General features: G+C 40.1%; 1 protein-coding gene across 6 annotated transcripts in view; it reads left to right on the top strand.

The window, feature by feature from the left end:
- PUS7 (pseudouridine synthase 7) overlaps positions 1 to 23,983 on the top strand; it is a 63,423-nt gene that overhangs the window by 20,906 nt on the left and 18,534 nt on the right. For 3 of the 6 annotated variants that reach the window (XR_014816058.1, XR_014816056.1, XM_021102594.2), the window contains exons 6-7: positions 3,297 to 3,408; positions 11,501 to 11,578. Coding sequence is in view for 2 of the 6 variants with exons in the window: in XM_021102594.2 (XP_020958253.1) it covers positions 3,297 to 3,408; positions 11,501 to 11,578 (190 nt within the window). In the remaining 4 variants the exon portion in view is untranslated. Of the gene's footprint in view, positions 1 to 1,603; positions 1,622 to 3,296; positions 3,409 to 11,500; positions 11,579 to 16,780; positions 19,024 to 23,983 lie in introns of those variants that run through there. The other 3 variants (XR_014816057.1, XM_021102593.2, XM_084977427.1) reach the window with 2 other exon arrangements.

The raw sequence follows: 23,983 nt of genomic DNA, 5'->3' as shown, positions 1-23,983 counted from the left end.
TACAAACTTTTTTCCTTCCTTATCATGAGGATCCCTCTGCTCAGTACATGAATCTTCCTGAATGTGGTTTTCTTCTTTTATCTGATTTCTATTCCTCCTCTCCTGGGACTGCCATATCGGATCATCAGGAGGTTGCTGTCCATTACCCTAGCCAGAGAATTCTTTGCATTCCCATTTTAAATCAGAGTGTCTCAAAAATGTCTGAAAGTTAAATTTATTTAAATTGTAAAGCTGCCGTATTTGCTACTTAGCATTCCAAGAATTTGGACTTTGTTATAAAGTCAAATTGCCCAAGATAAGTTGAGATGCACTGATTTTCCATTATTCAGAACATTCCCAGTTAATCAATGCATATGCTTATTATTATTTTGTATACTGAATGCACTTGGAAAAAAGAATCCTTGTATCTTTTATTTGCAGAGGAGATAATTGAATGCATGCTCAGTGCTTGGATTTGCTAATAAAAGATGCATGCTTGTGAGCCAAACTTGTACTGGTTGTCATGGTTTCTCTTAAGGTATATTAGCATTAAGCTTTTTTAGTCTTGCAATTCCATTTATTTCTTGCCACTCTAGTTAATTGTGAATGTACCAAGAGGTAGTTAGAGAAAAATGTAACTACACTTGATCAACTTTTATCACAAATACTTTTTTTTACCTTTTTATTATGGACATTTTCAAACATGCACCCAAATAAAGGAAGTAGAATATTGATCTCTCGTGTACCCATCAGCCATCTTCAAGATTATTAATATTCTGTTATGTTTATTTGCTCTATTCATCCCTTTTTTTTTTGGATTGTTTTAAAGAAAATTCTACATAGTACTTCTTTTCACTTGTAAATATTTCAGTATGCATCTGATAGATAAGGCCTAAAGCCTAAACCATTACCATATCTGACAAAATCATTAATAATTGCTTAATATCGCACACCCAGTGCATATTCAGTTTTTCCCTGATTGTCTCAAAAATGGCTTCTGCATACAGGTGACTTGTTCAAATCATCATAAAAATAAGTTCGGAACATTGCACTCAATGGATAAGTCTGTTGTCTTTTTTAATCTATTAGTTTTAATCTATTTGTTTGAGAACTGTTTCTTTAATAGTTTTTCACTTTCACATTGTTTTCAAACAAAAGGTAAGTGCAGGAAACTCATAAAACACAAAGCAAAACAGTCATTACTTGCAGCCTCACCACCTAAAGATAATCACAAACAGCGTTTTTGGTTCGTGTCCTCCCATATTTAAGAAAACAAATCTGTGGATGGGGAGGCATGTTGCGTCTAGTCTGACACCTTTTGCTATGTCCTGTGGCACAGACAGTGCCGCTTTGAGCATGAATAGACAGGCCACTGTGAGGGGAGTGAGACAGGGAGGCTTGGACTTGTAGGTGAGTTTTCTGCTTGTTCACTGTCTGCCTTCACGACATTCCATTGTTAAATGTCTAAATGGCTGTTAACCCACCACATAACCGCCAGGTGCTGTAGAAGTCTTCGGTAGAAACTTTCCATGCGATCATTTGCATGTTCACTTCTAAAGCACTTTAATATTATTATAAATTAAATATTGCTCTCTTGTGCTCTTTATGCTGTGCATTTGGACAGAGGTCAGAACTGCAGCAGGTAAGAGCGGTTGGCGTTTCATGTAGATAAAATGAAATGCCAATGATTTTGTCGTAAGTGCAAAGTATAGACAACTTTGCTTAAATGTAGGGAGCTGGAAGAAAAACCTAAAATAATACTCCTTCTCACAGTTTTCTGAGGATGAGTTGTGAGGATTTCACACCAAAAGCCAAACTAATACTTGCAGTGCTTTTTCTGTGTTACTTTAAGCGTACATGCCGTGGGACTTTTTCAAGATAGCTTGTTAATTGGTCAGTTTATTCGTTACATTATAGCTTAAAGCACTAATCTACCAAGCAGTGCTTTTCACCTTGACAAAGGCAGGTGTGCAAGCAGCTTTAGTATCGAAGTTTCTTAATGTCTCTGAAGATGAGGGATTCATGAGTTCACGCTAAAGGATTATTTTAGAGACAAAGACAAAGGAGCATTTTTAAAAGAAGACTCTTTTCAGGGATTGTATAAAATAGTTTTTCATAGTCTTTTTTTCATGGAGTTATATAGAGATCAAATGAATTACATGTATTATAGTAACAACCACAACTCTTTCTCACACAAGGCTCATGAATGTTATAGTATAATATCTGGGAAGTGCATTTGTAGCTGACTTATTTTTCTCAGAGTTGATTTTTCAGAACACCCTTTGGACAAGTGAAGTATAAATCTAAATGTTGTTTAGGAGTTCCCATTGTGGCTCAGTGGCTTAAGAACCAACTAGTATCCATGAGGATGCAGGTTCGATTCCTGGCGTTGCTCATCGGGTTAAAGATCTGGCATTGCCTCACGCTGCAGTGTAGGTAGCAGTTGCATCTCAGGTCTGGCTTTGCCGTGACTGTGGTGTAGGCCAGCAGTTGTAGCTCTTATTGGACCCCTAGCCTGGGAACTTCCATATGCCACAGGTGAGACCCTAAAAAAAGAATTTAAAAGTATTGTTTAAATATATGTTCCTAGATTATAGTATAATTTAAATGTTCATTTAAATGATTAGTTTTTAAAATTAGATTCTCCAAAGTCTTAAAATGTATCAGGTTGAGCAAAGTAACAGTGGCTCAGAAGTGAACATTTAACCTGGCTTATTTTTTAGTCTCCCAAGAATGACAGATCTTGAATGCCAGTTATTCTCTATCTGGTATACTTTATAAGCATAGTATGTGATGGAAGTGGCCTTTGGAAGATCTAAACATGTCACCGAGGCAGCTCCTCACAAGCTTTATCCCCATCCCTGCTAAGGCATCCGGCCTGTTGTGTGAACATCTGACTAAGGTACGAGGCAAGGCTTGTAGGTTGCAACGTGACCGCTGTTTTCCTCTGGCCTGCAAATGTTCCAGCGACCCACCTTTCAGACATGCTTATTATAAAGTAAGCTGCTGGGGAATGGTGGGCCCCTCTGTTTCTCTGTGTGAAGATTGCTCTTCAGGCTAAGTCATTTGTCACACCACCTGCATTTTTTTGTTTGTTTGTTTTTATATACAGAAACTTAATTATCCAATCACAGAGCTTCAATACCTGTAATAAACACAGCTATAACCTCTTAATCTGGATTTCTTGTCAGACTAGTTCTGATTTCTCTCTCAAAGGTTCTCTAGCAAAAAATGAGCTTATAGGGTTCCATAAGAAAAAATTCAGCTAACTTTTATTATGGTGTGTATATAACATTTAATTTTTTTTTTTTTTTAAGATCCAAGAAAACATTCTTGGCCAAAATCTAGGGGAAGTTACTGCCACTTTGTACTATATAAGGAAAACAAAGACACCATGGATGCCATTAATCTACTGTCCAAATATTTAAGGTTAGTACCTTTATCTTGTTCATCTGCCCCTACAAAATCAAAACACAGAAATGCATTTTCCTCTTTCCATGCTGATGAAAAAGGAGTGGGAAAATAGGCAAACAGGGAGCAAATGCGCCTCCCAAGTATCATTTACTTAGACAATTGTTGAGTTTTTTTTTTTTTTTTTTAAACTTCCATGCATATGACTAGTGGTCCAGGATTAAAATTCTTTTTTTTTTTTTTTTTTTTTTTGTCTTGTTGTCTTTTCTATGGCTGCACCTGTGGCACCTGGAGATTCCCAGGCTAGGGGTCCAATCGGAACTGTAGGTGCCAGCCTACACCAGAGCCATAGCAATGTGGGATCCGAGCCATGTCTGCGACCCACACCACAGCTCACAGCAACACTAGATCCTTAACCCACTGAGCAAGGCCAGGGATCAAACCTGCAACCTCATGGTTCCTAGTCGAATTAGTTAACCACTGAACCACGATTGGAACTCCGAAAATTCTTTAAGTAAATGGTTCACATGTAATTGAGAGTTACTGATCCATCCAGCGGAAAACAAAAATTAACTTTCTTCCCTGAAAACCTACAGTTTGATGTAGTTGCAGAGATCTGCTTACTAAACTTAACTCCTGGAGATCAACTAGACTGGAAACCTGAGACCATTCAGATTTTCTTGTAGGAACACAGATATAGCAGAGATTGGATCTCCAAGGATGGGCCAAATGCTGTTTCATTTTTAGAAATGGATTTTTTTTTTTTTTTTTTTTTTTTTTTTTTAGAAATAGGTATGGGTCCCACAGCAAGTCTGTATACAATGGAAATTTGCTTTCTGATGTATATTTGACCTGGTTTAAATACAGTACTCAGTGTGTTAGTTTGCTATGGCTGCCATAACAAAAGAAGACTGAGTAACTTAAGGAGACAGGATTAAGATGGCAGAGGAGTAAGACAGGATGCTCATCTTATCCCACAAACACATCCAAAAAGTCCCGTCTACATGTAGAACGATTCTCGCAGAACATCTAGGGAATGCTGTCAGAAGACCTCAGACTTCCTGGAGTTCCCATCGTGGCACAGTGGTTAACGAATCCACCTAGGAACGATGAGGTTGCGGGTTCAATCCCTGCCCTTGCTCAGTGGGTTAATGATCCGGCGCTGCCGTGAGCTGTGGTGTAGGTTGCAGACGTGGCTCGGATCCTGCGTTGCTGTGTCTCTGGCATAGGCTGGCAGCTACAGCTCCTATTCGACCCCTAGCCTGGGAACCTCCATATGCCACGGGAGCGGCCCAAGAAATGGTAAAATGACAAAAAAAAAAAAAAAAAGAAGACCTCAGACTTCCAAAAAGGGCAAGAAACCTTCCACATAACTGGGTAGAACAAAGGGGGAATAAAAAGGGTGGGGGAGGAGAGGAAAAAAAAAGGAATCAAGATGGGACCAGCACTCCAGACAAGGAGCTGTGGAAGAAGAAAGGAACCACACCCTAGGAGGCCACCTACCTGAGGCTGGAGGGGGAGACCCAAAGCCTTGGAGCAAAGTTCAGTATTCAGATTGAGAGGGCAGATCAGAAAGAGAGCCACACAGACCGTCTGGTACACTACAGCCTGAGGCGTGGGGCTGGGTGCTGAGACCAGGGTTTCAGAAGTCAGTTCCGGGGAGAGGGCTAGGGTCAGCTGTGTGAAAACAGCCGGAGGGGGCTGAGGAGTGGTGCACCACAACCAACAGAGCACAGGAGGAGGCCTGGGCTCACCAGTGAAGCATGGTGCCACTGTTGGGGAGGCTTAGAGGAAGAGGGGTGGAACTACCATAGGAACTTCTTTCTCTGGGCATGTGGGGTCTGTCAGAGGCTGGAATGCCTCTTGCACAGGCTGCAGGAGCTGATACAAACTGCCCTAGCTATTTTGGACTCATGCCAAAAAAAAAAAAAAAAAATAGTAAGCCTTCACAAAACACCCGGGGATTCTCCCACATATAAATAACCCTCTAAGACTATGGTAGATAATTGTTTTCCCTAAACTCATAGAATAAGAATAATATAAGCAAAATGAAGAAGCACAGGGACCATTCCTAGTTAAAAGAACAGGAGAATTCCCCTGAAGGTGCAAATAATAAAGCAGACCTCTTCAGTCTAGCAGACACCATGTTCAAAAAGGAGATAGTGAAAATACTAAAGGAATTAGTCATGAACATCAGCAGTGATGCAGATTACTTTAATCTAGAAAGTAGTCGAGATTCTAGGTTGCAGGAACTAGAAAATATAAAGAGGAGCCAGGAAAGATTAGAAAATTCATTTGCAGAGACAAAAGCTGAGTTAAAGGCATTGAACAGCAGAAAGAATAATGCAGAGGAATGAATAAGTAACTTGGAAGGTAGAAAAACGGAAATCACCCAATTAGGACAGCAGACAGAAAACCAAATGAAAAAACATGAAAGCAGTGTAAGAGATTTATGAGATTAAGTGTACAATATACATATAGTAGGGATTCCAGGAGAAGAAGGAAAAGAAAAGGGGATTGAAAATATATTTGAAGAAATTGTCTGAAAACTTTCCAAATCTAAAGGAAACAGACCTCAAGATACAGGAGGCACAGAAGGCCCCAAACAAGTTGAACCTACACAGACCAACACCAAAATATAATAAAAATGACAAAAGTTAAAAGGTAAGGAGAGGATTCTAAAGACACAAAGAGAAAAATAAAACAGTTCATTATAAGGGAACCCCCATAATGCCATCAGATGATTTCTCTACAGCCATGCTACAGTCCAGAAAAGAGTCGCAGGAAATATTCAGAGTTCTAAAAGGGAAAATTTTGCAGCCTAGAATGCTCTGTCCAGCAAGATTATCATTTAAAATAGAGGGAGAAATAAGTAATTTCTCAGATAAACAAAAACTAAATAGAGCAACACTAAATCCATTCTAAAATACTGAAAGGTCTCTCTAAATAGGAAAGAAGTAAGAATATATAGGATGGAGGAAATCACATTTGGAAAGTAATAACTTAAATAAGCCAGTATACAGATCAAAAGAGAAAAAAAAACTGTAAAAGTGTTGATAAACACAAGGAACAGCAAAAGGATAAATATGAAGATGTAAAAAAGGACATTAAAATCATAAAATGTGGGGAAGGAGAGTAAGAAAATCTGTACTTAGGATATGTGTGTGTCTTTATCAGTCTAAAGCAAGCAGATATACGAAGGGGTTAACAGACTTGGAAAAAGGGCAACCACAAATCAAAAACAATATATTCATAAAAACAAAAAGAAGAGGATGCAAGCATAACATAAAAGGAAATCATCCCATCCAAAAAAGAAAAAGAAAGGAATGGAGAAGCAGAATCAACTGGAAAACAAGGTTGAAATGGCAATAAATATATATTTATTGATAATTATCTTAAATGTCAATGGCTGAATGCTCCAACCAAAAGACATAGAGGGGCAAACTGGATAAAAAAAAAAACGAGCCTACAATATGCTGCCTACAAGAGACTCACCTTAGGGCGAAGGATACACATAAATTGCAAGTGAAGGGATGGAAAAAGATATTTCATGCGAATGGAAGTGACAGGAAAGCAGGAGTTGCAGTACTCATATCAGACAAAGTAGACTTTATTTATTGATATATTTGTCTTTTTAGGGCCACACCCACAGTGTATGGAGGTTCCCCGGCTAGGCTAGGGGTTTAATCAGAACTGTAGCCAGATCCGAGCCATGTCTGCAATCTACACCACAGCTCACAGCAATGCTGGATCCTTAACCCACTAAGAGAGGCCAAGGATTGAACCTGGAACCTCGTGGTTCCTAGTCCGATTCATTTCCGCTGCTCCAGACAAGATAGGCTTTATTTATTTTATTTATTTTTTTGTTTTTTTGCTATTTCTTGGGCCGCTCCCATGGCATATGGAGGTTCCCAGGCTAGGGGTCGAATTGGAACTGTAGCCGCCGGCCTACGCCAGAGCCACAGCAATGCGAGATCCGAGCCGCGTCTGCAACCTACACCACAGCTCACGGCAATGCCGGATCCTTAACCCACTGAGCAAGGCTAGGGACCAAACCCGCAACCTCATGGTTCCTAGTCGGATTCGTTAACCACTGCGCCACGACGGGAACTCCCAGACAAGATAGGCTTTAAAACAAGCTCACAAAGAAAGATAAAGAGGGACACTAGTTAATGATAAAAGGATCAATTCAAGCAGAGGATGTTACACTCGTTAATATAGATGCTCCAATACAGGAGCACCCAAATACATGCAACAAATACTAACAGACATAAATAGAGAAATTGATGGGAATACAATAATTGTAGGAGACTTTTAACACCCACTCGCATCAATGGACAGATCTTCTAGACAGAAAATCAGTAAGGCAACAGATTTAAATGGCACAATAGAACAGTTAGACTTAGTTGTTATTTTAAAGATATCCAAAAAAAAAAAATCAATATACAGTCTTTTCAAGTGCACATGAACATTCTCTAGGATTGACCACTTACTGTGACACAAAACTAACCTCACCAAGTTTAAGAATATAGAAATTATATCAAGCATCTTCTCTGACCACAGTGGCATGAAACTAGAAATCAACCACAGGAAAGGAAATAAGAAAAACTGATTACATGGAGACGAAACAGCATGCAACTAAAAAGCCAATGGGTCAACAAGGAAATAAAAACAAAAACCTATCTGGACAAATGATAATGGCACAAAAACAGACATTCAGACCAGTGAGACAGAATAGAGAACCCAGAAATAAACCCAGACACCTCTAGTCAATTAATCTTCGACAAAGGAGGCAAGTATATAAAATGGGGGGGGGGGTGTCTTCAGCAATTGGTGCTGGGAAAAGTGGACAGCTGCATATAAATCAGTGAAACTAGAACGTAACCTCATACCACGCATAGAAATAAACTCACAGTGGCTTAAAGATTAAACATAAGACACGACACCATAAAACTCCTAGAAGAGAATAGGCAAAACCTTCCCCGACATCAACTGTACAAATGTTTTTGTAGGTCATTTTCCCAAGGCAATAGAAATAAAAACAAAAACAAATGTTACCTAATCAAACTTAAAAGCTTTTGTACAGCAAAGGAAACCATAAGAAAAACAAAAAGACAAAAGGCAACGTATAGACTGGGAGAAAGTACTTGTAAACAATACTGCTGACAAGGGCTTAATCTCCAAAATACACAAACAACTCATGCAAGTCAACAACAAAAAAACAAACAACCCAATTGAAAAATGGACACAAGACCTAAATAGACATTACTCCAAAGAAGACACATGGATGGCTAGTAGGCACATGAAAAAAATGCTCAGCGTCACTAATTATTAGAGAAATGAAAATGAAAACTACAATAAGGTACCACCTCACGGCAGTCAGAATGGTCATCACTGTTAAGTTTACAAATAATACCCGGGCAGGGTATGGAGAAAAGGGAACCCTACTACACTATTCATAGGAATGTAAATTGGTGCAGCCACTATGGAAAACAGTGTAGATGTTCCCCAGAAAATTAAATGTAGAACTGCCGTATGATCTAGCAACACACTCTTGGACATATATCCAGAGAAAACTACAATTTAAAAAAAAGATAGGGAGTTCCCGTCGTGGCGCAGTGGTTAACGAATCCGACTAGGAACCATGAGGTTGCGGGTTCGGTCCCTGCCCTTGCTCAGTGGGTTAACGATCCGGCGTTGCCGTGAGCTGTGGTGTAGGTTGCAGATGCGGCTCGGATCCCGAGTTGCTGTGGCTCTGGTGTAGTCTGGTGGCTACAGCTCCGATTCAACCCCTAGCCTGGGAACCTTCATATGCCGCGGGAGCGGCCCAAGAAATAGCAACAACAACAACCAAAAGTCAAAGGACAAAAAAAAAATAAAAATAAAAATAAAAAAAAAATAAAAAACATTAAAAAAAAAAAAAAAAGATAGGTGTACCCCTCTGTTCATAGCAGCAGTATTGACAATAGAGCCAAGCCATGGAAATTACCTAAATGTCAATCAACAGATGAATGGATTGAGAAGTTGTGGTACATTGAGTTCCCATTGTGGCTCAGGGGAAATGAATCTGACTAGCATCCATGAAGACGAAAGTTCAATCCCTGGCCCTGCTCAGTAGGTTAAGGATCCGGCATTGCCATGAGTTGCTATGGTGTAGGTCACAGACTCGGCTCAGATCTAGCATTGCTGTGGTGTAGGCCTGTGGCTACAGCTCCAATTTCACCCCTAGCCTGGGAATCAACATATGCCACAGATGTGGCCCTAAAAAGACCCAAAAAAAAAAAAAAAAAAACTTGTGGTACATAAATACAGTGGAGTGCTACTCAGCCACAATAAAGAACAAAATAATACCATTTGCAGCAACATAGATGCAACTAGAGATTTTCATACTAAGTGAAGGCAGAAAGAGAAAGACAAATATTGTATGCTATCATTTAGACTCTAAATGGGGCGCAAATGAACCTATCTTTAAAACAGAAACATACTCACAAACATAGGAGAACTGACTTGTGGTTGCCAAGAAGGAAGGGGGAGGGACCGAAAGTTTGGGATTAATAGATGCAAACTATTACATTGAGGATGGAACGCAATGAGGTCCTACTCTATAGCACAGGGAACTATATCCAATCTCTTGGGATAAAACATAGTGGAAGATAATATGAGAAAAAGAATATGTGTTTGTATGTATATATGACGGGGTCCCTTTGCTCTACAGCAGAAGTTGGCTCAACACTGTAAGTCAACTATAATATAAAAATTTAAAAAAAAAAAAGAAATTTGTTTGCTTAAATAGCAGAAATCCATTTTCCCACAGTCTGGAGACTAGAAGCCCCAAGCTCAGGGGCTTGGCAGGTTTGTTTTTTTCTGAGGGCTCTCCTTGGCTTGCAGATGGCCACCTCCTCTGGTGTCCTCCCGTGTTCTTCCCTGTGTGTGTGTGTGTGTGTGTGTGTCTCTGGAGTCTGTCTATGTGTCTACCTTTCCTACCCTTATATTAGAACACAAGTCTAATTGGATGAATCCCTTAGTCTACCCTAAGGGACTCATTTACCTTAATCATTCTAAAGATTCTGCCCCCATATATAGATTCTGAGGTACTAAGAATCACAGCTTCAACATAAGAATTTTAAGGGAGTACAGTTCAGCTCTTAGGACACAGTACCCTTTGAAGTGACATTTTATTTCACTCTTGTTGCCGGCTCTCTGGGATAGAGTCATTGATGCCTTGCTGTTCCTAAATGTGGCAGAGTAGATGGTTCCCCATAGGAGAGTGGACAGTGAGGGAGGGAATTCCTCTGAGATCTGGAACTGGGGATTGCTCAGAATTTAAGAAATCCTTCCCATTTCTCCCTCATTCCTATGGAGCAGTTTACATAAAATTCTTACTGGTTTACTAGCTTACTTATATCTTCATATTAAAAACTATTCAGGGAGTTTCCGTCTTGGTGCAGCGGAAATGAATCTGACTGGGAACCATGAGGTTGCGGGTTCGATCCTTGGCCTTGCTCAGTGGGTTAGGTGTAGGCATTGCCATGAGCTGTGGTATAGGTTGAAGACGTGGCTCAGATCTGGTGTTGCTGTGACTCTAGTGTAGGCCAGCAGCAGCAGCTCCCATTAGACCCCTAGCCTGGGAACCTCCATATACCATGGGTGCAGCCCTAAAAAGACAAAAAACAAAAACAAAAAAACAAACCCAAAAACTATTCACATCCTTGTTTTAGCATTTGGCTTTGTTGTACAAAGAAATAGCATGTCTATTTATAGAAAATTCACATTACTGTTAACTTTTTAAGAATTGAAGATTAAAATTCTCAAAGTGGTATGTGATATAACTAGAATGGATTTTTCTTTAGTTTCACAGTTAATTAATGAATGGTGCATAATCAGCAGGAAGCGCATTGCTTCCTTCTGTGTCACTGGCTAGCACAAAATGTTCAGAGTTGTTCTGCATCACTTACTTTCTTGGTTTGCACATTCATTTATGGTTTTTTGAGTGTATTTTTAAATAAAGTTCCTCCTTATTCTTTTATTGTTAGAATTTTTAGTACATTTATTTTAAATCTTAAATTGTGAGAAGTGTAACTTCCTTATGGTTTTGTTTTTGTCTTATCAGAGTCAAGCCAAACATATTCTCGTACATGGGAACCAAAGATAAAAGGGCCATAACTGTTCAAGAGATTGCTGTTCTCAAGTAAGTAGAGAGTACATACTGGGACTACTGCAAAAATCCTAGCACCACCTTTCAGAGTTCTAGGATTTGCTTCCTGGGCTTTACTGTTTCCTTCTCTAGATAGTGTCTCTGCCTCTTCAAAAAAATCTTTTTCTATTTTTTTTTTCTTCTTGTTTTTCCGTATGTTCTGATTTTTTTGCAGTAAGCAGGTATTTTTGTATAATTTTTAAAGGGCTTTTGTGCTAGAGCCAGAGAATAAGCACTTCTTTCTCTTGTTTCTCTCTTTTGTTCATTCATTATTAAATATAAATTATTTAAAATTTAATTACAAAACAGTGCATGAGCTCTTTTGTTATACACTGGAGATACACAGATGAAAAAGATGGTTTCTGCTTTTGAAGCAATTATGATTTAATGGAGCAGACAGACAAGTAAATCAAAACTTATCACACAATGCAATAAATGCTAAAGTAGAGGTATATTTGGGATATTAGGATGGACTTGATGATAAAGCACAGCATTAATTGTGGGGGGTAGCCCAACGAGGCTTTCACAGAAAATAGGGTGCTTGAGTTTTAGTCTAGATCAGGGCTTCTCTGCCTCTTCACTCCTGACATTTTTGGCTGGATAATTCTTTGTCGTAGGGGCCATCCTGTGCTTGTAGTACTTTTAGCAGCAGCCCTGCTATCTACCCTCTAAATGTCACTAGCGTTGACACCTACTGATGTCCACATTGTAGCAGACAAAACTGTCTCCAGACATTGTTGAAGTGTCCCTTGAAGGGGAGTTCCCACTGCGCTGTAGGAAGTTAAGGATCCTGTGCTATTTCTGTGGCGGCCTAGGTTGCTATTAAGGCAGCAGCGGTTTTGATCCCTGGGCTGGCACAGTGGGATCTGGTGTTGCTGCAGTTGCGGGTTGGATTCCATCTCTTACCTGGGAACTTCTCTATGCCGTGGGTGCAGCCAAAAAAAGAGAGGAAAAGATCCCTTGAAAAACAGAATAGCCCCTGGTTGAGAACCACTGGTCTAGATTCTAGAAGGATAGATGGGTAGGAGTTTTCCAGAGACTGGGAGGGTCTAAGGTTCTTTGTTCCAAACCAAGAAAACAGCTTGTGATTAGACACTGGAAAGGTTTTGAAGAGCATAACATGTTCAGTACTTGACATGCTTGAGTTTCATGGGAGCTTAGCAGGAAATAGAGCTTGAGGAGTAGGCAGGATCCAGATCCTGAAGGACTGTTGAGCATCTTGGACTTGACCTTAATTTGAACAGGCAGGGTTAGGGGTTGTGGGTGGAGCAAGAGGGATGAAACAGAGGATTGGAGCTATTGCCATATCCTGGGAAGGAGGACAGCGGTCCGAACCCAGTTCAGTGATAATCAAAGGGAAAAGAGGAGGTCAGACAAACTCAGGCTTCCAGCCTCATGCACCCCTTGAGGTAAGGAGGGTGGGAGGGAGAAATAAAAGGGCAGGAGGAAGCTCTGAGGGTGATAGGTATGTTCATTATTTTGAATGCAGTGATAGTTTCATGAGCTTATTTACATATTGAAACTTGTACATTCTGAATATGTACAGTTTACCATATGTTAACTCTGTCATCTACTCTTGCTATCCACACTATATATAATATACATATATATATATTTATATATATGATGGCACCTCCTCTTTACCCCACAGTCCCTTACCATCCTGCTCCTTTCCCATCCATCTTCTGATTCATTCGAAATAATGTTGGGATTGTGCTCCCGGTTGCATTCTTTTTTTTTTTTTTGTCTTTTTGCCATTTCTAGGGCCACACCTGTGGCATATGGAGGTTCCCAGGCTAGGGGTCTAATCGGAGCTGTACCAGAGCCACAGCAACTCAGGATCTGAGCCGCGTCTGCGACCTTCACCGCAGCTCACGGCAACACCAGATCCTTAACCCACTGAGCAAGGCCAGGGATCAAACCCACAACCTCATGGTTCCTAGTCGGATTCCTTAACCACTGAGCCACGATGGGAACTCCCTGGTTGCATTCTAATGGCTTTTCCAGTCTTTTTCTTTTTTCTTTTTTTTTTTTTGTGTGTGTTTTGTTGTTGTTGTTGTTGCTATTTCTTGGGCCGCTCCCGCGGCATATGGAGGTTCCCAGGCTAGGGGTTGAATCAGAGCTGTAGCCACCGGCCTACGCCAGAGCCACAGCAACGCAGGATCCGAGCCGCGTCTGCAACCTACACCACAGCTCACGGCAACGCCGGATCGTTAACCCACTGAGCAAGGGCAGGGACCGAACCCGCAACCTCATGGTTCCTAGTCGGATTCGTTAACCACTGCGCCACGACGGGAACTCTCCAGTCTTTTTCTTCCTTAACCCTGGATCAGTGGCATGATGTGGTAGTAGAGGCAGGGTAAGAATGTCCTCTCTCCATGACTTCACAGGCAGCGTGTGTGATTGTTGCTGTGTTAGAGGGAGAGCAGGAAGATACACCTGCCGATGCTGGTGCTCCCACCTGGTAACCTGAGAGCATGGAATGTAGAGTGAACTGCTGAGAGTGAAGGAGGCAGGAATGGGGAAGGGAACTTGTAAAGAGTATAGGGATTTTGAAACAGCCTTTGTGGGTATTGGGCTGGTCAGCAACTCTTAAGAATAAGGGACCAGCAGCAGCTTGTAGACCTGGGCTTCCCCATATGCTGGATGTGGGGTACAGAAGGTTGTTGCCTTCTCTTTGGTGTCTAAGGTGTCATTTAGTCAACTCCTGTGCTTTCTGGCTGGCTCTGTGAATTCTACCTAAATTAAAAAATAGATTGGTTTGGACTTCTCTGGTCGCTCAGCAGCTTAAGGATCTGGCTTTGTCACTACTGTGGCTCTGGTTGCTGCTGTGACACAGTTTCCATCCCTGGCTCAGGAACTTCTTTTTGCCATGGTGCAAAGGGGGGGGGGGGAGTTTGTTTTTCAACACGGAAGGAACTAGGTAGAAAATGAAAATTCTGCCATGATTGTCCTCCCTCAGAGATTGTCTTGGCCTTATTCATGGCTTGGTGTATTTTTTGTGGTGAATTCTTTTTTCCTTGTAAACTGAAATATTTATATAAAGTGTGTTCTTTTCTTGCAGACAATAAATGATGTACTTCTTTTCACTATTAGTACATGGCGAGTACATGGCAAGAGATATTTAAATATATGGATGTATCCTAATTTATGAACTACTACTGTACTTTCGAATGTTTAAATTGTTTCTCATGGAGTTCTCATTGTGGCTCAGTGGTTAACAAACCCGACTAGGATCCATGAGGATGTGGGTTCGATCCCTGGCCATGCACAGTGGATTAAGGATACAGCATTGCTGTGAGCTGTGGTATAGGTCGCAGACCTGGCTTTGATCCCACGTAGCTCCGATTTCAACCCCTAGCCTGGAAACCTCCATGTGCTTCAGGTGCGGCTCTAAAAAGACACACGCACACACACACACACACAATTGTTTCTCATTTGTTGCTGTTGTAACCAATTCCATGACAGTCATATTGATAGCTAAACCTTGACATACACCTGTGATAACTTCATTAATATAAACTTAATGGAATTACTTACTTAAAGGAAATGTGAAATCCTGGGTTTTAGGGGGTTTTTTAATTTGTATTTTTTGGGTCACGCTTGCAGCATGTGGAAGTTCCTAGGCCTGGGATTGAACCTGAACCACAGCAGAATCAATGCTGAGTCCTTAACTGCTAGGCCACCAGGGAACTCTCCTAGGTTTTAAGATTTTGAAGGTTTTTTTTTTGTTGTTGTTTTTTGCTTTTTAGGGCTGCCACCATGGCATGTGGAGGTTCCCAGGCTAGGGGTTGAATAGGAGCTACAGCTGCTGGCCTCCACCACAGCCGCAGCAACACAGGATCTGAGCCCACAGGATCTCAGTCGAGTCTACAACCTACACCACAGCTCACAGCAACGCCAACCCACTGAGCAAAGGCCAGGGATCAAACTTGCAACCTTGTTCATTTCCGTTGCACCACAGCAGGAACTCCTGAAGGATGTTTTTGTTTTTGCTTTTGTTTTTTGTCTTTTCTAGGGCCACACCTGCAGCATATGGAGGTTCCCAGGCTAGGGGTCTAATGGGAGCTGTAGCTACTAGCCTACGCCAGTGCCACAGCAATGCCAGATCCGAGCTGCGTTTGTGACCTACACCATAGCTCACAGCAATGCCAGATCCTTAACCCACTGAGCAAGACCAGGGATCAGACCCGCAACTTCATGGTTCCTAGTTGGAACACTGAGCTAGGACTGGAACTCCTCCTGAAGGGTTTTGATAGCAGAGTTTAAGTGCCCTGTAGAAAGGTGGTACCAGTTTATCACCTTTATTCTTCTTCTCCAGGATCCTCTCTGATATATGTTAGGATTTTAAAAATTTATTTATTTATTTAATTAGTTTTTTTAGGGCCACATCGTGGCATATGGAAGTTCCCAGGGTAGGGATCAAATCAGAGCTGTAGCTGCCAGCCCACACCACAGCTCACAGCAACACTGGATCCTTAACCCATTGATCGAGGCCAGGAATCAAACCTGCAACCTATGGTGTCTAGTCAGATTCACTTCCGCTGTGCCATGGCAGGAACTCCTAGGATTTTTTTTAAATTGTTTGCTAATTTGAGGGTCAAACATGGCATCTCATTATTTTATATTGTATTATATGATATATGTCTTTGAAGAGAGAAAGTAGTTTTTCTTCTAAGCCATCAGGTGTCATGCTGATCCCAGTGTGGCTCTGTCTTCCTAGACCTTTGCTGCTTTTATCATCTTCCTGTTGACTTTGTAGGAAATTGTATTAGACATCTAAATGTTGGCCTTTGGAAAGCACATAGCACTTATCTCACGGATGCAGGCTACACCCTTCATTTGCTTAATGGGTATGTGGGACCAGGCCGATTTTCCTTTCCCATGAGTACTGGCACACAGGATAAACCCACTCTGCCGCAAAGTATTGAATTATTGCTGAATTGATCAGGTCCTGGGGATAAGGAGCATTTCTCCTCAGCTGTATGTAACTCTCTGAAGTCATCTAGTAGTTTTAACAGGATCTCAAGCAGGAACAGCCTCATTCAGCATAATTTGTTTCTTTTCCTGCCTCTTCCTGCCAGTCTCCTTTCTGAGCCTGGGCCAGTATTTCCCTGGCTTTGTTAATAAAGGGTTTTTGTGCAGCACGCTGCTTAGGTTGGCTGTTAATCTTTAAAAATGAGATTTTGGTATTTCCAAGTTACTCACAGAATTTGCTGTGAATTTACAACCAAAGAGCTTGATTCAGGAGCATCAAAATTAAAACTGTATCATGAAGACATTTATCAACTTCCTTCCATCAATGTCCAGGAGTGTGCACACCAGCAAGAACAAATGGAGGTTGCACTTTCTGCTGAGCTAATGGGACTCAGAAATATGTGTTTGTTGTATATTCAAGAATATTCTGAAGAATATAATTCAGCCATGAAAAGGAATGAAGTACTGATATATATTACAGTGGGTGAATGGTAAAAGCATTATGCTAAGTAAAAGAAGTCAGACACATGAGTTCCCATTGTGGCCCAGCAGGTTAAGTTCCCAACATAGCATCTCTGAGGATGCAGGTTGGATCCCTGGCTTCACTCAGTAGGTTAAGGATCTGGCGTTACCACAAGCTGAGGCATAGGTCACGGATGTGGCTCAGATCTCCCGACACAAAAGCATGTTATAGGATTGTATTTTGAGACATATACTAGGTTAGTGGTTGCTACGGGCTGCAGGGAGAGGATTTCTTTGGGGTCTGATGGAAATGCTCTGGAATGAGGTAATGGTGACAGTTGCACAACATCGTGAATATACTAAAAACCACTGAATTGTATACGTTATAATGGTTATGATAATTTTTATGCTGCATTAATTTTATCTCACCTTCAAAAGAAGCAAAGCTGTCAGGCACCTTCATGGCTATTGTGGAGTAGTCTCGCAGTCTCCATAATCTCTCTCCAGAGCCGCCAAGTTATGTATCTGATTCCTTCTTTTCTCCTGTCTCTAAATAGTCTGTCCATTCTCTAGCAGTAGTTACTGACGAAGGAGGAGTTCTGTCCTCCTGTTCCTCACTCTGTTCATCCCAGTCCTCTGCTTCCTGGATTCTTTGGGATACTATTTCTAGATTAATTTATGCCCTGTGGTTCTACCATCATCCCCTTATATCTCAAGTCATGGATGTGGTCCCTCTGAGCAGCTGGTCCAAGCAGATGTAGAGCCACTTTACACCATTTTGGTCCTTGGTTTGGGCAGAGCATTCAGGGCCAAGAGAGGCTCATGGAGTATGAGCTTTGCCCACTTCTCTGACTAGCTTCCATTTTATAATAATTAATGGGACAATGACAGATTTTTTTTCTGTAAGAAATTTGGACAGGCTGCCTCTGCATGTATTGAACCAGATGTATATACTGAACCAGAAAACTAATTAACTGATTGATAAAGCATCAAGGAATTGATTGTCTTCAGGAAGTATGGGAAATTTTTCAGCAAGGAAACAAGAGTTCTATGAGATGAAATGGCAAACTTGTATCTGCAGGTGAATTTTAAACAGTTTAACTCATTTTTAATTTTAACCAAGGAGTAGGATAATTAATTTATCTTGGATTTTTAAAAAATTACAGTTGATTTACAATGTTGTGTTAATTTCTGTTGTACAGTAAAGTGATGTAGTTTTGCACATATATACATTTTTTCTTTATATCCTTCTCACTAAATTTTCATATAACATTGGTACTTGAGAAGCTATAGAGCAGGGGCACATGCCTCTGTGGGGCTGCTTCTATGATTAGCTGCTCTGGGCCTATGGACCAGGTACTTTGGGGCAGAACAGCCTCTCATGTAGGCCCAGGATCCATAGCTAGACCTTCCTGACCCCTGGATTTCCAGGCAAAACTGGAACATGGCTCCTGATAGGAGAGCCAGCAGGAATGCACTCAAGGACCAACCCTGCAAAGGGCACACACAGTCCAGAGTAGTGAAGGGAGAAGTGTGTTCAACAAAGTGAAGCACAAATGCCCTTTGTTCTGGTAGTTCTCAGCATAAATGCCTTTTCAGAGGAAATCTGAATGCAGAGAAAATTAAAACCACTTTCTTATGCACAGTCATGTACTGTGCAGCATTATTTGTGATCTTGGAAAATTGTGAACAACCCAGGTGACCCAAATTGGTGAATCTTAAAATGAATGGCTAAATGTGTAAATTCCAACTGATGAAATATTTTTGACCATACTAAATTATTTCTAATTTTAAAAAGATGAATATTAACATAAAAAATGTAAAAATATTTTAACATGACAGAATATGAAAGTCTCAAATGAAAAGTCCATATCTTATTTAATGGTGAAATGCTAGAAAAGTTTATTAGAGCCAGGCGCAAAATAATAAAGATAACTACACTGTTACCACATTTATCATTGTTCTAGGCATACTAAAATAGAAACAAAATTAAGAAATAAGTATTGGAGTTGCCATTATGGCTCATCAGTAGTAAACCTCACTAGTATCCATGAAGACTCGGGTTCGATCCCTGGCCTTGCTCAGTGGCTTAAGGATCTGGTGTTGCCGTGAACTGTGGTGTACGTCTCAGATGCAACTCAGATCTGGCACTGCTCTGGCTCTGGCATAGGCCTGCAGCTGCACCTCGGATTTGACCCCTAGCCCGGGAACTTCCATATGCCATATGGGTGCGGCCCTAAAAAGACAAAATTTTTAAAAAGAAAGAATTGTTGTAGAAATTAGGGGGAGGTGTCTAGATTGCAATTTTTGTTAGTGTTACTGCAAGTTATACAAGGTAAAAAAGAAAGAAATTTTTGTTAGTGTTACTGAAAGTTATACAAGGTAAGAAAGATTATGTTAAAAAAGAAAGAAGTGTTGTAGAAATTGGGGGGAGGTGTCTAGATTGCAATTGTTAGTGTTACTGAAAGTTATACAAGGTAAAAAAGATTGTGAAAAAGTCAACATGCAAACAATAGCCAATTAGAAATTATAATGGAAAAAATCTTATACACAGAAAAAGGTTAAAAAACATAATTAGAAACAAGTGCTATTGATAGATATAAAAGATTTGAATAAATAAATGCTATAACCTATCCTTGAAAACATGTCACTGTCTTTTAATGAATAAATGTGTAAATTTATGCTGATCCTAATAATACCACAAGAATGGGTTTTACGCTAACCAAGCTGATCATAGTGTGGGAAAGTTAAGGTGGGAAACCAGCCATAAAAACTCTGGAAAAATTCTGGACCTTCCCTGTAGGCCACCGTTTAACTACACAACATTGTCACCGCTATAGATCCAGTTCAATCCCTGGCCCAGGAACTTCCACTTTCATTGGATGCAGCCAACCAACTTTATTTAAATAAATTTAAATACTTTATTTAAAACTTTATTTAAAAAAAAAAATTCCGGAAGAAGTGACTGATAAAGGGGCATTCGTATTAGTATATATGTAGTTTTTCATTTTTAAAATGTTTCTATTAAAACATTCCCATGATGATTTCTGCCGTGGAGTAAATTGTACGCTTGGACCACTAAAACTTTTTTTTCTCCCAGCACACCTGCCACATGTTGGAAATTCCCTGGCCAAGGATCCAAACCCATGTTGCAGCTGTAACCCGAGCCACAGCTGCGGCAACACCGGGTCCTTAACCCATTGTGCCACAAGAGAACTTTCCACTAAAACATTTTTACCACACTTCCCACCCTAAGATATTTCTGGTTTCATATTAGTCCATTTCTTTAATTCACTATCTGCTCTTATTTTTTAATTATTTATTTTTATTGAAGTATAGTTGATTTACCGTGTATTAGGTATACAGTGAAATTACTGTTTTACTATACACCTTTCCAGATTCTTTTTCAATATAGATTATCACAAAATATTGAAAATAGTTCACTGTGCTATACAGTAGATCCTTGCTTATTTTATATATAGTAGTGTGTATCTGTTAATCAAAAATTCCCAATTTATCCCTCCCCCCTTCCCCTTTAGTAACCATAAATTGGTTTTCCATGTATGTAAGTCTGTTTCTGTTCTGTAAATAAGTTCATTTGTGTTATTTTTTTTTTTAACTTTGTTTTTCTTTTGTTTGTTTTGTGTTGTTTTTTGGCTATGCCTATGGCATGTGCAAGTTTCCAGGCCAGGAAACCCATACCACAGCAGTGATAATGCCAAATCCCTAATCACTAGGCTACCAGGGAACTCCTGAATTTTTTTAGATTCCAAATAAAAATGATATATTTGTCTTTGACTGTCTTCAGTTAGTATATTAAGCTCTAGGTCCATCCATGTTGCTGCAAGTGGCATTATTTCATTCTTTTTTATGGCTGAGTAATATTAGTGTTGTGTGTGTACGTACCTCATCCTTTTTTTTTTTTTTTTTTTTTCTCTTTAGGGCTGCAGATATGGCATATTAAAGTTCCCAGGCTAGAGGTCAAATCGGAGCTGTAGCCACCATAGCCACAGCAACGCAAGATCCTTAACCCACTGGAGTGAGGCCAGAGATCGAACCCACATCCTCATGCAGCCTAGTTAGGTTTGCCCTGCTGAGCCACGACAGCAGTTCCACGTGCCTCATCTTTTTATTCATTCGTCTGTCAGTGGACATTTGGGTTACTTCTGTGTTTTGTCTGTTGTAAATAGTGCTGTTATGAACATTGGAATGCATGTATCTTTTTGAATTAGAGATTTCATCTTTTCCGAATATATGCCCAGGATAGGATTGCTAGATCATGTGGTATCTCTATTTTTCGTTTTTTAAAGAATATCTGTACTGTTCTCCACAGTGGTTGCACCAATTTACATTCCCGCTAGCAATGTAGAAGGATTCCCTTTTCTCCACACTCTCTCCATCATTTACTCTTTGCAGAATTTTTCATGATGACCCTTCTGACCAGTGTGAGGTGGTACTTTATTTGTAGTTTTAAAATTCATTTCTCTAATTATTAGCAGTGTTGAGCATCTTTTCATGTGCCTGTTGGCCATCCATATGCCTTCGTTGGAGAAGTGTCTGTTTAGGTCCTCTGCCCATTTGTTGATTGGGTTGGGTTTTTTTGTTATTGAACTGTATAAGCATTTTGTGTATTTTGAAAATTACGCCTTTGTCAGTTGCATAATTAGCAAGTATTTTGTGCCATTCCATAGGTTGTCTTTTTGTTTCATTTATGGTTTCCTTTGCCATGCAAAAGCTTTTAAGTTTAATTAGGTCCCATTAGTTTCTTTTTGCCTTTGTTTCCATTTCGGTAGGAAATGAACCCAAAAAACTATTGCTGCGATTTATGTCAAAGAGTGTTCTGCCTATGTTTTCCTCTCTGAGTTTTAATAGCATCTGGTCTTATATTTAGGTCTTTAATCTATTTTGAGTTTATTTTTGTATATGCTATTGGAGGATGTTCTAATTTTATGCTTTTACTTATAGCTGTCCAGCCTCAGTATATTTTAAAGCATATTATAGAAATATAGCAATTAAAGCAATATGACCACAGCATATAAATTAGTAGAATTAGAATAATTACAGACCCAGATTCTCCACAGATTAATTGGATATTCAAAGTTGCATTTATAATCAGCAGAGAAAAAAATGTTTTGAGTCAGTGAATTTGTTGAGATAACTGAATAGCCATCTGAAAAAAAAAAAATTAAATTGACTCTTTACGCCAGTTTTTGTACACCTTCACCGAGTGGGTAAGTGACAAGGTTTGCCAAATGTTAACAAAGCCAATCAAAAGGTGACATCAGCCACTGTAATATAACCAGCCAGCATTATGCATAGATGGATAGGTAGGGAGATAGAGATACATAGATATAATAGATATTATATGAATAATTATTTTTCATGGCCAGATCTTTGGTGTACATTTGTTGTAGTAGTTGTTGTTAGTTTTTTGCTTTTTAGGGCTGCATTCTCGGCATATGGAGGTTCCCAGGCTAGGGGCCTAATCGGAGTTACAGCTGCTGGCCTATGCCGCAGCCATAGCAACACCAGATCTGAGCCACATCTACGATCTACACCACAGCTTATGGCAACGCCAGATCCGTAACTCACTGAGGAAGGCCAGGGATCGAACCCACAACTTCATGGTTCCTAGTCGGATTCATTTCAGCTGCGCCATGATGGGAACTCCCCTTGGTGTAGTTTTTCTACTCCAGTCTACCCTTTTTAAAAAAGCAAAAAGTAAAGGGGAGGGGAAAGGAATGGGATGGACTGGGAATTTGGGATTAATAGATGCAAACTATTCCCTTTGGAATGATGAGCAATGAGATCCTGCTGTATAGTACTGGGAACTATATCTAGTCACTTATGATGGCGCATGATAATGTGAGAAAAAAGAACGTATATATGTATGTGTGACTGGGTCATTTACTCTACAGTAGAAAAGTGACAGAACACTGGAAACCAGCTATAATGGAAAAAATAAAAATCATTATAAAACCAAAAAATAAATAAAATAAAATAAAAATAAATAAAAAAGCAAAAAGGCATGTGTGATGCTGTTAATATAACAGAACCAGGAGTTCCCTGGTGGTTCAGGTTAAGGATCTGGTGTTATCACTGCTGTGGCACAGGTTTGATCCTTGGCCGGGGAACTTTTGCATGCTTTGGGTACAGCCAAAAAAAAAAAAAAAAAATTTAGGAGCTCCTGTTGTGGCTCAGTAGTTAATGAACCCAATTAGTATCCATGAGGACACAGGTTTAATCCCTGGTCTCACTCAGTGGGTTAAGGATCCAGCATTGCTGTGACCTGTGGTGTAGGTTGCAGACGTGGCTTGGATCTGGCATGCCTGTGACTGGCATAGGCCAGCAGCTACAGTTCTGATTGGTCCCCTAGCCTGGGAACCTCCATATGCTGTGGGTGTAGCCCTAAAAAAAAAAAAATTTTTTTTAACTAAAATTAAAAATTTTTAATCAATCCCACTCCTGGGCATCTGTCCAGAAAAAAAAAAAAAACATAATTCAGAAAGATACATGTGAAGTTCCTGCTGTGGCACAATGAGATTGGCAGCATCTTGGGAGCACTGGAATGCAGGTTCTATCCCAGCCCAGCACCTTGGGTTAAGTTTCCGGTATTGGCAATGGCTGTGGCTTGGGTGGCAGATGCAGGAAGCTCCATATGCTGTGGGGTGGCCCCCCCCCAAAAAAAAAACACACATGCACCCCAGTGTTAGTTGCAACACTTTTTACAGTACCCAAGATGTGGAAGCAACCTAAATGTCCCTTGAAAGAGGAATGGATAAAGAAGTAGTGGTACATATATGCAATGGAATATTACTCAGCCATAAAAAAGAGTAAAAATGCCATTTGCAGCAATATGGATAGACCTAGAAATTAGTATACTAAGTGAAGTTAGAGAGTGAAAGACATCATATGATATCACTTATATGTGGAATCTAAAAAAAAAAAAAGGATACAAAT

This window comes from Sus scrofa, chromosome 9 (genome assembly GCF_054392235.1).
Source record: "Sus scrofa isolate SSC_HxYL_T2T_F1_AM1 chromosome 9, Sscrofa_HxYL_maternal_Yorkshire_Landrace_v2.0, whole genome shotgun sequence".
NCBI classification, from domain to species: domain Eukaryota; kingdom Metazoa; phylum Chordata; class Mammalia; order Artiodactyla; family Suidae; genus Sus; species Sus scrofa.
The sequence above is the reverse complement of the archived record's forward strand: the minus strand, read 5'-3'. Positions and strand labels throughout refer to the sequence as shown.